At 46.6% G+C, this 14,116-nt stretch overlaps 1 protein-coding gene across 2 annotated transcripts in view; it reads left to right on the top strand.

Moving 5' to 3' along the window:
* Positions 1-13,847, top strand: part of tox (thymocyte selection-associated high mobility group box) — a 297,637-nt gene extending 283,790 nt beyond the window's left edge. Inside the window, exon 9 of one of the 2 annotated variants that reach the window (XM_078540444.1) lies at positions 12,730-13,847. In XM_078540444.1, the coding sequence (XP_078396570.1) occupies positions 12,730-12,766 (37 nt within the window). In that variant the 3' untranslated portion in view covers positions 12,767-13,847. The remainder of the gene's footprint in view (positions 1-12,729) is intronic. The other variant, XM_078540445.1, reaches the window with a different exon arrangement.
* Positions 13,848-14,116: the final 269 nt, after the last annotated feature.

Raw genomic sequence — 14,116 nt, forward strand, 5'->3', positions numbered from 1 at the left:
CAAATAGACTAGTTTGCTGCCCTTGCTGTCTACCATAAGGCACTGACGCGCCCTGCATCTATGGAAAACATGAAGGACACTCAGGACATTGAAACAAAATCTATATATATATCTTTTCTAGAGTTGCAAAAAAGGAACATAATGTCATTTTGTTACTAATGTCACACAAAAACAATAGGTAACACTGATCAAGTGAAAAAATGTCACCCGTGAAAACCCCATCCTGTGCTCTTAAACTTACGTTTGTGAGTGCTGCATCTTGTTGCAGGCCCACCCCCCTCGCTGACAGCACCATTGCAGGCCGATTGCTGACTCTGCTGTTATTTCGACCCTGATGACCTTGGAGGTCGTACTCTGACCGGCGGGGCCTGGGAGGGTGACCAGTGACATAGCTGGGCACTCATCAGTTATCACAGCCTTAAAAGATGCCATGGTCACTGGCAGAGGGGCGAAGGAGCTGCCACCCTTGCCTGGAGACCATGAGAGGAGCCCAGAGAGGCGACAGCAGGTTGTCCACCAGCGTGAGGTACGTATGGACCTCCTTGCTCAGCGTTGATGGACGGATGGAGAGACTAGGTACCTCATCCACCTCTCACACACGCAGTGACCTTGAGTGTGCGGGTTTGCAAGTCTGAGCATGACTACACGAACCCCTAATTCTGTTCCTGGAGCTGCCTCCCCATGAGAGTCGTCACTCTCTCAGTGGAGGAGGCTGTACGCTTGGAGCTCGGTCAATGCTGTGCTCCAGCTCCTCATGGACTCCTCCATGACAGAGACCATGGCGCTCAGATCCTCAGGGATCTCCACCAGATCTTCCCACGCATCCTGCTGGACATCCAGTATTTGCTGCCTGATGGACGACTCCAGAGGCTCATCATCTGCCTCAGACTCAGCATTGTCCTGGTCTCCAGCAGTCCTCTGACAGCTGGTGCCCTGGGCACTCTCTGCCTCCACCAGCTCCTCATGCGAGTGTGCTGTGCATTACCATCTGAGCCGACGAACTAATACCCACTGATGTTCTTGTATCTGCGCTGGTGTCTGGTAGTGAGAGACGATGTTACGCTGGTTGATCAGCTTGCGGCTGCTCCTCAGGTGTCAAGTGAAGGTCGTCGGGGTCCTGGCAGCCTCTGGAGGACGGCTCATTTGAGGGGGGAAGACAATATGTCAGTATTATCACGTAGTCAATGTGCATGATAGGCAGGTGGGTGAGACTAGGGACAACTGCACCTTGATTTCTGGATCACTGGGGACTCTTGCCTAGAAGTCTTCATTTGGGATGAGACAATCTTACATTGTTTGCACTCTCCACCAGTCTCACATCTGCCCAGTGGACTCTTACCTTCCTCCGACACCCCTGCATCTCCGCGACCTGAGGACCTTGCTCTTCGCTGGCACTTTAGCTTGAGGGTGTCCATCTCAAATTGGGTCAGTATGAGCAGGTTGGCCACCCCACCAGTTGTTTGTCTGTGCTCCACAGTGTCATGGCTCCCCTTCTGTTCGGAACAAAGTGCATTCATTAGTCCACCTTCTACATTCAACACCATGCACTTGCACCCCCAGGCCCCATCCTCACCACACACACACACACCCCCACCCCAGGGGGGCAAGGTTGAGGAGGCCGTCAAATTTGCACATCACAAAGGACAGCCACCCTTCACCACATCTCCACACAGTACCATGCCAACATGGTACTCACCCTTGCCAAGTGCAGAAGATCATTAAACTGTTTGAGGCACTGAATCCAGGACTGACACACTATGTCATTACTGCTGACCTGGGCTGCCACCTCTGACCAGACCGTCTTTGGCTGGTGTGGTGGCCTCTTCTTGCCATCCAGCGGCATCAGAATGTCCTGACTGGTGCTCACTGCCTCCACTAGAGTGCACAGGCACTCATCCGAGAAGTGGGGGCAGAGTGCCCATTGGCATTGCCCTCCCACCTTACATGCTCAGTGGGTGCTGTGGTCATTACTCCTGCAAATTTCAAATGTCTTTCTAATTCAGCTACCTGAGGCTCCTCAAAACCTGGCTGCCTTCAAGGAGCTGCCTCTGGTGTGTTTAAATGCCCCGTAGAGTCCCCATTGGACCTGGTGCCTGCCATGTCCCCACCCCTGCCGCCAGCACATTTCCAATGTCCGGGTGCATTTCATTCTAGCAAGCCTTTAATTGTCCAGCCGGCATGAAATCATGTTTGGGGTCCAATCTCAGCCGAAGCAGATAACACAGCCGCTTCCAGCCTGCCGATCAGGCATGCCTCACAAACACAAAATTCAGGCCACTGCCAATTCTGGACACCACACTTTAGGGAAGATGTAAAAGCTTTAGAGTGGTTGCAGAAAAGATTTACGGGAATGGCTCAGGGATGAGGGACTTCAGATATGTGGATAGATTAGAGAAGTTGGGGTTGTTTTCCTTAGAAAAGGGAAGGTTCAGAGGAGATTTGATAGAGGTGTTCAAAATCATGAGGAGTCTAGACAGAGCAGATAGATAAAGAGAAACTGGTCCCATTGGCAGAAGGGTCAAGAACCAACAAAAATTGATTTAAGGTGGCTGGCAATAGGACCAGCGGCAACATGAGGAAAAACTTTAATGCAGCTAGTGGTTAGGACCTGGAATGCATTTCCTGAGAGTGTGGTGAAGGAAGATTCAACCATGACTCTCAAATGGAAATTGCGTAAGCACCTGAAGAAGAAGAAAAAAGTTGCAGGACAGGAGAGGACAGGAGGATTTGGAGTAGATGTGTTGCTCTTGCAGAGAGCTGGCGTGGACACAGCTCCCCCTGTGCTGTAACCATTCTCTTACTCAGTCAGCTCCATAGCTGGGTAGATTCATTTTCCATTTTTATTATTTCTTACAGTTATTGTTAAGATTAGGAAGTGCATGGCCAGAATAGCCTTGATGTTAATTTGTCAGCCATTGGAACTATTGGTAATTTGGCCTAACCCACTTGAAGACATGTCCTTATCCCAGTAACATAGAGAGCTGAAATTTTCCCCTCCAGTAAACTTAAACAGAGAAAATGACAGTTGTGTTTAAGTCAGATATGTTCAAGCCTGTGTACTAACATCATCCATACTATTGGGATTTCCTAAAAGGTTTTAACTCTAAGAAAACAACCAAGGATGCTTCTGTGTCTAATGTCAATCAGGAGGAAGATAAAGATGATTTAAGTTTCCATGTATCTGCTGCCCTTGGCCTTCCAGTTTGTTAGAGGTCGCAAGTTTGGAAGGTGCTATCGAATGAGCCTTGGTGAGTTGCTGCAGTGCATCCTGTATTCACAGTTGATATTGTGAAGGCTTAAGGTGGTGGTTGGGGTGCCAATCAAGTGGGCTGCTTCATCCTGGATGGTGTTGAGCTTCTTGAGTGTTGTGAGAGCTGTGCTCATCCAGGAAAGTGAAGAGTGTTCCATCACACTCCTGACTTGTGCTTTGTAGATGTTGGACAGGCCTTGCGAGTCAGGAGTTGAGTTACTCTCCGCAGAATTCCCAGCCTCTGACCTGCTCTACATGCAGCTTGACTCAGTTGGCAGCACTCGTTGAGTTAGTACGTTCAGGGTTCCAGCCCATATTAGAACTTGAGCCCGTAATCTTGGTTGAAACTCCAGTACAGGATCGAATGAATGTTGCATTATTTGGGTTGTTATATTTCAGGTGAACTGCAGAGGAGGTGAGTTGGAGGAAGAAGGAATCACAGTTGGTGCTAAAGTAATTGGAAAAGTCAAACAGGTTAAAAAATGAAAATCCAAATTCAGGATGCTTGTGCCTTTGACTAAGGTGGGCTCAGTGCAATGTTCCAGAGTAGAGGGTCCCAAATAAGCAGTGATGAGAGTTTTAGTGATCTTCACCTTCTTACGCAGTCCCTCAGAGTCGAGAATGACTTGCTTCCACTCCAGTTCTGAAATGGCTTATAAGTTCAATGCACGATCTATGGACTCTGCCAAATGTGAAACAGATGGTACTTGAAGGGTTGGTTACATGAGTTTTTGTTTGGCAGTCCCTTCGACGCCTCAATTTCACCACAGCACATACCCAATATTGTCCTACAATGTGTTTGGTGCCTTCCCAGATGAGCCTTCTCCATTTTGTTGGCATCAAGCAAGAAACTCGTATGAGTCAGTGGGGATGTTTGACCTCTTCATGGATGCTTTGAAGACATCCCTAAAGCATTTCCACTGTCCTCTTCGGAGTCTCCTGCCACAATCAAACTCTGAGCAGGGCAGTTGCTTCAGGAGTCAACATGTCCCACCCAGTGGAGCTGGCTTTGAGTGATTAGCATCTTGATACTGAGCAGGTTGGCTTGGGGAGGACACTGTTGTTGAACGACTTTTCTTGCCACCGGATTTTGGAGGATTTAGTAATAGGAATGGAATAGCGTTCAAGATGGTGTCAGATTGATTCAGTGGTAGTACTCTCACCTGAGTCAGATCACAATGGATTTGAGCTCCATTTGCACCTATAATCAACAGAAGCTTTAGCTCAATATTGAGGAAGTACTACCTTGTCAGAAATGCTGAACCCATGCCTTGTTTGCTTGTTTAGTGGCTATAAAAGATCCCAAGGCACTGTTCAAAACAAGGGCCAGGATTTAATGTGGGTGACGAGGATCTCCCTCACCAGTTGGAGAACCGGTGCAAGTCCCGGGCCACTTTCTCTGGGAGGCCCGACACTATTACATTCCAGTCAAGCACTTTCCTGGGCAGCATCAAACCTCCCAGCCAATTAAGCCCCATTAGGGCGGAAACCCCACCCTGAGAGTTGCTGACCAATCAGAGGCTGGTAGCTGTCCAGTATCAGCAGTGCCAGTGGGAGCAATGGTCAGTGCCAGTACTATAGTGAGGCCTACCACAAGGATCGCCAATGGATCCTCAGTTAGAAGTGAGTGTGGATGTGATGGGGATTGGAGGGAGAAGGCTGGCAGTGAGTAGGTGGAGTAGGGGGGCGGTGGTCAGAAGCAAGGACAGGGGTGTGGCTTCTTGCAGGCCCTCCCTTCCTAATGCCATATTGCCCCGCGTTCAGAGTACCTGTGAACAAGGGACAATACCCCCTTTCCACCCTATTAGACCGCTGGCAAACCCAACAGGATTTGCTGCGCAGCTTTCCCAGATGGAAAGTTCCCCCACCCACTGCTGGTTGAATGCCAGCGGCGATGGGATGAGGCCCTTAAGTGGCCACTTAAGGGCCATAATTGGCCTCCGGGCAGGAAGGCCACCCACAAGCCTTCCCGTCCTGGGCTTAGTTGGAGGGAGGCGAAAGTGTGGCAGGGCCACATGCCTCTCCGACTCCGAACATATCTCTAGTAGGGGCAATAAATTCCACCCGAGGATGTCAACCTTCTTCCCTCAAATGCCACCAGCACCAAAATTGATCATCCAATCATTTACGTTATTCACTGGGACATTGTGGAACATTGCTGTGCACTAATTAGTTGCTGAATTTGCCTACAAAATAACAGTAACTGCATTTTAATGGATGCGGTGCATCCTCAGTATTTTAGTACCTACACCAGATGGACTGCAGCAGTTCAAGAAGGTGGCTCACTGCCACTTTTCTCAAGGACAATTAGGGATGAACAACGAATGCTGGCCTAGCCAGAGTCGCTCACATCCCAAGAAAGAATAAAGGATATTGTGCTGATGCATCTGTTAATTTACATGCAAATTGAGCTCAAGCCCATAGGGCAGAATTGTCCCAGAACTTGGCAAGGTCCAATATCGGGCAGGGAAAGCAGCGTTTGAGCCACCGATGGCAATGGCAACATTTTCCACCAAATCGTGCGGCACTTTGTTTAAAAAATGCAGAGGCAGGAGTTTCACATCAGATCACTGGTAGAACGGCCTCAGATTCGCCCGCCTCACCATCACCTCAGGCCTTAAGTAACCAGGCGCCATATTTAAAGGGAGCCCATGCACAGAGCTATCACTCTCTAAGGGACCAAAAGCTGTTGGAACGTCATGGCTGCCAAAGGGACGAAACATGCAGCCCCCAAATTTAGTGAAGCCTCCCTTGGGTGCCTACTGGCAGTGGAAGCCTGCTGTGAAGTCCTCTACCCCCGATCTAGGTGAGGACCAGCAAGCAAGGGTAGCAATCCAGCTTGGGAGGCAGTGACAGTGGTGGTCAGCACCAACGCCCTGCAAAGGTAGACAGCCACCCAGTGCCAAAAGAGGATGAATAATCGCCTCCATTCTGCCAGGGTAAGTCACCCTTCTCATCACTCTCAACTCACACACTCACAAACCCATCACACACCTGCAGGGAGCTCACTCACTGCCAGTTCAAGGGACATCACCATTCACTCTCTCACACACACCATCATCTGCCCTGCACATTGTGTCCTCATCATGCCCATGGCACCAATCGGCACCCACACATGCCAGGCATCCTTATCATCTGGCCTGGCAGGCGTCCTGCTTACACTCTCTCCATCTGTGTTCATGCAGGACAATCTGGCACACAACAAAAGGGAGAGGTCACAGACTGGTGGAGGAATGCCCAGCATCAAGGTCCTCACAGACTTTGAAAATAGAGCCATCCAGCTGGCCAGTGAAGATCTGGACAGTTCCTGTGCTGATGATGAGGTTGACGGTGCTCTACCAACTGAGGATCCAGCAGTGCAACATTCATCAGACAACCATGCTGTGAGTCAGTTCCCCTGTTCCGCAGTCCCCTGCCATGCTCTAATTATTTCTCCTTGCTTTCGCACACACATCTGGGAAGCGACCGAGAGGATCCACTAGCCAAGTCTTCAACTCAAGCCTCGAAGAAACCTTGGAAGAGGAATCTGATGACACCCTACTTGAATACCCATCACAGCGCTCACCCACACCCTCCACCAGTGCAGAGACACATACCTCGGTGGCACCTAGTTCTAGAGTAGCCTCGAAGTCACAATCTGGTGAGCACATCGCACTGATCCACAGCGGGTCAAGGCAGGGACTTTCCCAGGTTACCGCACTGGGAGGATTGCTGGAGGCCATTAATCTGCTGAGACCAAGTCAGGTGAGGAGCCTCTGGATTCGGTCATACCTCACTTGCTGGAGCTGCAAAGGCAAGCTCGGGAGCATCAGGAAAGGATGTCCGGTGCACTCCTCAGATTGCAAGGCACGATGGAGGAGTCCGTCCACCTTGTCTGAGGTGATAGCGCTGGCATGGCAACACATCGAAGTCAACACTGGTAGGATGGCAGCTGCCATGGAAACCTTGGTTCAGGACATTGGTCCTGCACTGCTGCAGGAGCTGCACTCCATCGCTGAGGCACTTGTAGGCATCCATCAGTGCCAATGCAAGGGGAGGTGGGGTTGGGTGAGGCATCTCGAGCTCACTCTTTCACTCGAGTCAGCCAGGGGCCCTCAGCAGGTGCACACCCTGGGGCCATCCACCCAAGATGTCTCCAGGAGTGTCCGGCCCATCCAAATTCTCTCTTCCTGTGACCAGAGCAGCTCCAGCTCCACAGGCTGAGGAGGGTGCCTCTGCCACACAGCAGGACCCCAAAAGGAAGTCTGGGGCCCGCCAGAGGATGTTCACCAAGGTTATCACAGACAAAAGGATGTAGTAGTCAGCAGGCCGCCTCCACCTCTGCTGTGGATGTTGGGGAGCACTAAGACGTAGCTGCAGGTTTAGAAAGATCAAGAAGATTTAGTTGCACAATGTGGGCACGGGTGTTAATCGCATGTACATAATTTTGACTATTGGAAATACACTCCCAAGAATGTCTCTTTGTCTATGGCTCGTTGTTATGTTGAGCAGTGTTTGTGCCAGTCAGATGTAAAACCTTGTTTCCTGCACAAAATGAAGGCTGCTGTCACAGTCCAGGGCCTCTCCCCTGTGCAGAGTGTAACCTTTAGAGTACAGTGATCGTCTGTCTTCAAAATCACTGCCCAGCTTAGTGACGCTTGCACCTCCATGTGGCTCATGTTTGCTGCAAGACCCTTATACCCAAGCATCACTGGGCTCTGTGATGTTCTGTTTTTGCTCTCAGCACCTTTGAGGCGGGGCCGCCCCCCCATCTTGACACCACTCCTGATAGGTGAAGGTGCGGTGCTGAAGGGAACAGGTGATGAAGCCTGCCAAAGGATCAAGTTGTCTAAAGTCCATGTGGCTGCTGTTTCTCAGCATCTCGATGATATGAGCCTCTTCACAGAGCGTATGTGCGCTGCCCTCAACCAGACGGGTGTCAGACATTCACAGGTGTAACGTGAAGATCTCAGGAATGTCCTCACTGCATCTTGTCATAATCCTCCTGGAATCTTGTGGCAATGAGGGCCTCACAACTACGCCTGCCTCGTCTGGCCAGTGCAATGGCCTCATCGCCTGCACCCTCGCCTTCCAGGACCTCAATACCCTTATCCCCTTCGACTTCCTCCTCATCGGAGGAGACATGCAGCTCTTGCGTCTCCTCATCATCCAGGTCCTCCCTCCTTTGCATCATCAGGTTGTGTAGCATGCAACTAGCCACAATGATGTGTGACACCCTCTGGAGAGTGTACTGCAAAGGTCCCCAGTTGAGCCATGGAAGGAGCCACTGCCGTAGAAATTGAACGTGGCACTAACTTTAACTGCCACTGGCAGTTGATGCCCTCCAAGTCCCCATGGTACCAAATACTGCAGAAGGTGGCATATGTGCATGACCAGTTCACTTGACATGCACAGGCATCGGTGATACTGGTTCTCACTCATCTGCAGGTAGCACATGTGTCGCCTGTAGACCCTGGGTCTAATGATGCGCTGATGAACGGCAGCTCTGAGGTGTTCATCCTCTGCATGCGGAGGAGGCTGTGCTGCCCCTTGGTCTTCAGGGTTCTGCTCCTCCCTTTGTCGAGCCAGGCGCCTCCATCGCATTCTTCTCCCTCCTCTCCTGCCTATAAGCAATCGGGCAGACATTGAGATCACCAGTCTCCATGTTCCTGATGGTCCCCTCACTGTAGTATCAAAGAGAGAGGCACAAGAGTCAGCAAGTATCTCCTAAGGACCACTCTTGGCCAAATCATCGCCTGTGGCTGCCTTCCAAGGCCCTTTAACGCATGCCGGAGAGCCCAAGCCACCACATGGATGCTCAGTGTTTAGTGCTTTTGATGGTTCACCATACCCTCACCCAGCACCGCCCCACATCCCATAACCAATTGGCAGCAGATTCAGCCATTCAGCTGCCTCCTGAACTCTATCACAGGCACAGGCATTTTCCTAACAAGGCTTCACAGTTTGCTTGTACCATGAGGATGGCTTTTCAATGTCAACTGAGGCATAATGCAAGGGACTAGGAGTGCACCCCTCCATCAGTGCTTGATGGCCACCTTTCCCAACAGGATCCTCAGGCATGCCCAGTCGCGCAATGGCTCTGCAGCACCATAGCACTCATTCGAGTTTGAAGTGTGCACACAAAGGGTTAACAGTAGAGAGGCAATCGCTGTAAAAAGAGACATGCCTAGGCTTTTCAAGAATACTAATATAAGGGGAAAAAAACAATTTATATTGTATGTGAAGAGAGTGTTGATTGGTTGGAAAGCGGTGTTGCCATGGAGAATGCGCCACTGATGGTGACTGACAGCTAACTGCCAAGCATTATTTGAAATTTAAACAGGCAGCTTGACCCTGATTGGTCAAGATATTGCCCTGAGGAACGAGTTAGGGAATGGCTGTCACTTATTTTGTTTAGCTGAAACATGTTCTTTCTGTCTGCAAAGAAAAGGACCTTGTGTATTATGTATGTAGTTTTAATCACACCATCATGAGATTTAAATTTGACATGGGGGTATGATTCTGACGTGTGGCCACAATAATTAGATACAAATTTATTACAATTAAGTTTCCGACGATTGACGGAGGGAAATGTGGCCCAATGACGGGGGGAGGGGACAATCGCATCCTAGATTTACAGCATGGGGAAACACGACTAGGGCCTTCTTGCAAGGTTCTCCAAACTCGCCACCGAAGATGCCCACCACGAATGGGGGTGGAAAATCCCAGCCATAGTGATTTGACTCAGAGATGAGATGGCTTCCACTGGAAATTGCTGGGGCCCATCCTGTGAACATAACTCAGTGGAGTGGAATCCTCACTGACCCTCAGCCTAGGCTGTATCTCAGATTCTGATGGCAGGGCCATTTGTATTGGAAGGTCAGGCCACCAGTGTCTGAAAGAGTGCTTAGTGATGGCTGCAGTTCAATCCTTATGACCTTGTTAGCTGGAACAATGTCCTTGGGGACACAAATGGACCGACGAAAATCATAGATTTGACCATATTTTGCTTCCATTAAAGCCAGTCTAACTAAAGAAAGATAACAATAGTCCCCATGATTGATTGCCTTACTCGAGCGAAGGTATGCGGCCTTTAGAAGACCTCAAAGAGACTTGTGCTAGGTAAAGATATAAGGACATAAAGGGGAAAGTTTCTGGAGGATGCATGGGAACTCCATCAGGCATACACCTTTGACCTATCACAGAAGATCTGGCCACAGCTGTCCCTGACTGGAATTTAAATGACTAGATCTAGATGCAGCAGAACCCCAGCAAAGCCAAGGTCTGACCCACATTCCCGTTCCCCTCCGGTAAAAACTGCAACTTAAACTGTGACTTGTTCCAGAAATTTCAGGAGCTTAGTTTGGAGATACTTAAACATTATGAGTTGCGTAACGTGATTTCCTAGTTCCTGCAACCATCACACCCGCTCAGCACACCAGATCATAGAGTCATCCTTATGATTCCTTCACATGACAAGGAATGTTATCAATACGCATTTTTTGTCTTTAAGCATGTTTTCCAACATATTTATGATGTACCTATTGTCAGTACCTTAAACACAATACTAAAAATAATTTGCAAATGTTATTTTGACAAATATGCAAAATGCAACTGATACCATGTGTAGGGTTTATGATACTATATTGAATGTTAATATTTTGTGCCCATACGCATGTTGATTATTAGGATTTGAGGTACTAGTCTTCTGATTCTACTATTGTTAAATTGTTGATTATTTTCCCTCCCCCTTTCCCTTACATCTGTCGTCCATTGACTGGTAAAAGAACCAAAGGCGACATGTCAAAAACTTTTACACAGCAAGCGGTTAGGACCTGTGATTCACTGCCCGAAAGGGGGATGGAAGAAAATTCAGTTGTGACATTGAAAAGGGAATTAGATAAGTACTTGAAGGGGAAAAAATTGCAGGGCTACAGGGAAAGGATGGGAGAGTGGGACTAACTGGATTGATCTTGCAAAGAGCCAACATGGACTTGATGGGCTGAATGGACTCCATTCTATGTTTTCCAAGAACATCAACACCTGTGACAAACAAACAACCTATTGTTGCTATCCCTAAATTATCATTGCCCCAAGATTGACCATGACTGTTCTCTTCCTTTTTAGATTTGGTATGTGCCAACTTCTGCTTCCTGCTCTCTGAACACATTGTATTCTCTTTCTCATCCCTTTCTACCTCACATTGCTGCATTATGTGATTATTAACTCCATATCCTTATCCTACACAGAAATAATGAGAGGACAAAGAGGAAAACACCTAGCGCTGATAATGCAGAGGAAGATACTGAGGCAATATTTCAGCACTTGCCCTATATCATAGGCTATGGAATCTGATGTTTACCGCACACGTGGTGCAGCCACACTTGTCCTTGCACCCAAACAATTTGCAAACTACCAGGCTTACTATTTCCCTGACTACAATGCAAATTGGAAGGCCACCCTCTAACCTGACTGGTATGCATGACCAGATGCAAAATGTCCATTTCAAACAGATGCTTCAGACAGATCCACAGTGAAAAACTAAAAATGAGTGGCCCTCTTTTTATACAACTACCTTTTTCTGTTCATGCAAATCAGGAAAGAAGAATTCCATCTTGTAACACCTTAGATTTCTTATCTACAAGAAATTTGTTTGAATTTGTTATTAATTTGTTATGTGGTATTATATTAATGTAATGTGAAATCTAGCCTATAAAGGTCACAATCCTGAAGGTACACAAACCATTTAGATGTTGAATTAGATGGTTCCTGGGTGAACCCCCATGTACACGAGCTGTAGCTATTTGTTTGTTTACCCCTGCACATTGCAGTAGTTTTAAAACAATGGCTAGGAAAAGGTCTCATGTCAAAATCCGGCACAAAATGGAGAGTGCACCTGTAATGCATGCCCTAAGCTGAAGGCCCAAGGCTTGCTTGAAATTGGGCCTTAGCCCTCATCTGCATATTAATTTTGAGCGACGGATATTGCTTGATTGTTCTGATGCAGCTCGTTGTTCGAGGTCATGGAAAACTTGGCATGTTTCACCAAGTTTTTGTTGAATCTAGCATTGCGATGCTAAAACTGGTTCAGCTCCTGATCCGTATAATTAGGAAACCTGACACCTGTTTTTGGCAGGAGTTATGGCACTCAGAAATTGCTGGCAGCCAATCTAGCAGATGCCACACCTCTGAGGTGATTTATTCCTTAACTCCTATTTTTGTCCACAGGTTTTTCAGTACTGTCAGTGATGATGTACAGTTGATTACCAAGGAATGACCGAGTCAGTATGTATTTTGATTTTAAAAGAATTAGTATTAATTCAACCTGCAATCGTGTAACAACTGTCCTTTTCCCAGTAATAAGCTAATATTAAAACATTCTGAAGTTGGCGTCAGTTTAAGTAAACACTAGAAGATGCATATATTTACTAGTTAAGTTTTAATTTTATACCTCCATTTATTTCTTACAAAAAATAACAATTATCTTCTTTTCTCTGTAGCAGTTTGCAGAGGGATAAAGCACTCTACCTCACCTGAGGATATGACATTCTTTCCTATGATGACTGCAGGGAAGTCTTCAAACATGGATTGCATCAAGGCAGTTCTGTGTCCTTTTAGAGAACAAGTCGCTAAGCACTTAGATCTTTAAGCTTGCACTTAAGCTTGTGGGATTGCCCAATTTATGAGACATTATTTTGCTTCTTTCCATCGAAGATTATTATTGGACAAATGTCCCTCTTCATTTCTGAAGGAAACCTGGATCATTTTGCTTACTGTTGGTTTTGCTGTGGAGTGCTGCTGTAGTGAACTGCCTTAGCAATTTTATGTCATTCTAGGAATATAATCCTAGATCTTCCATCAGTTGTTGATAGTTAACCAGTGAAAACATTTACTGATGGATATAGCACTCATAGCAAGTTTGTAAATAGGTCTGTGTTGCACTCTCTTAGAGTATAAAATGATAAAAGGTTTTCCTAGCTAAAACATAACTTTATACTGGCCCTGTCCAGTGAGATTATATCATTTAAATGGGACCAGATTGGCAAGATTAGTATTTTTTGCTTAATTTGTAAGAAAATGGTTTCATAGTTATATATTTGCAAAATTGCTTCCAACAGTTTTATTAAGCAATCCCAAATTGTCTCATAGAATAGCATGAACAGTTTTTAAGTGTTAAAAAACAAAACACATTTATTTTGTACTACATAGATGTTTTTGTATCTTCTATGGTGTAATGGTTAGTAATTATGTCATTCTATACTTTTGTGTAAAAAAAAAACTGCCAAATGCTTCTCTGGTGTTTATTAGATGCAGCAACTGATTGGAGATGGCTAAGTTATAACCTTGACATATGGCTATATATAATTGTTTCTTCATACTGTATGTCTATATTTAATCTTTTTTAATGGAAACTGTTGCGCCTATTTATGAAATAATAAATAGAGGTGTTTGTAAGTAATTTTGTAAGCATTGAAAAATATTTCGGGTGCCATTTAACTTTGCTGGCACAACCAGTCTCAAATTGTGTGATTATGCTTACTATTTTGATTTAGTTTCTTCAGTAATAATAAAAAAGAAACCCAAATCTGGATTTCTTCTTTGCAGAAAAATGATCAAAGATTTCCAGTATTTATTTACATATTGCTCTTTTGCAAATATCTTCACTGTTTGTTTTGCATATTAGAAGTATTAGTTGCAAACATTTGGCTCCATAGCACCAGGGGTTTCAGAGCAATGGGTGCCACTTTAGGAGAAAAATGGAGTCCATACCATATTGTTGAGGGTATTAGCGCAGAGGTTACATACATACACTGGAACCTACAGAGTTGGCAGGTTGTGACCTCTGTCAACGTCCAACAGTGAATCAACACCTAACCTGCCATCTTT

Source organism: Cetorhinus maximus, chromosome 4 (genome assembly GCF_964194155.1).
Source record: "Cetorhinus maximus chromosome 4, sCetMax3.hap1.1, whole genome shotgun sequence".
Taxonomy (NCBI): Eukaryota; Metazoa; Chordata; class Chondrichthyes; order Lamniformes; family Cetorhinidae; genus Cetorhinus; species Cetorhinus maximus.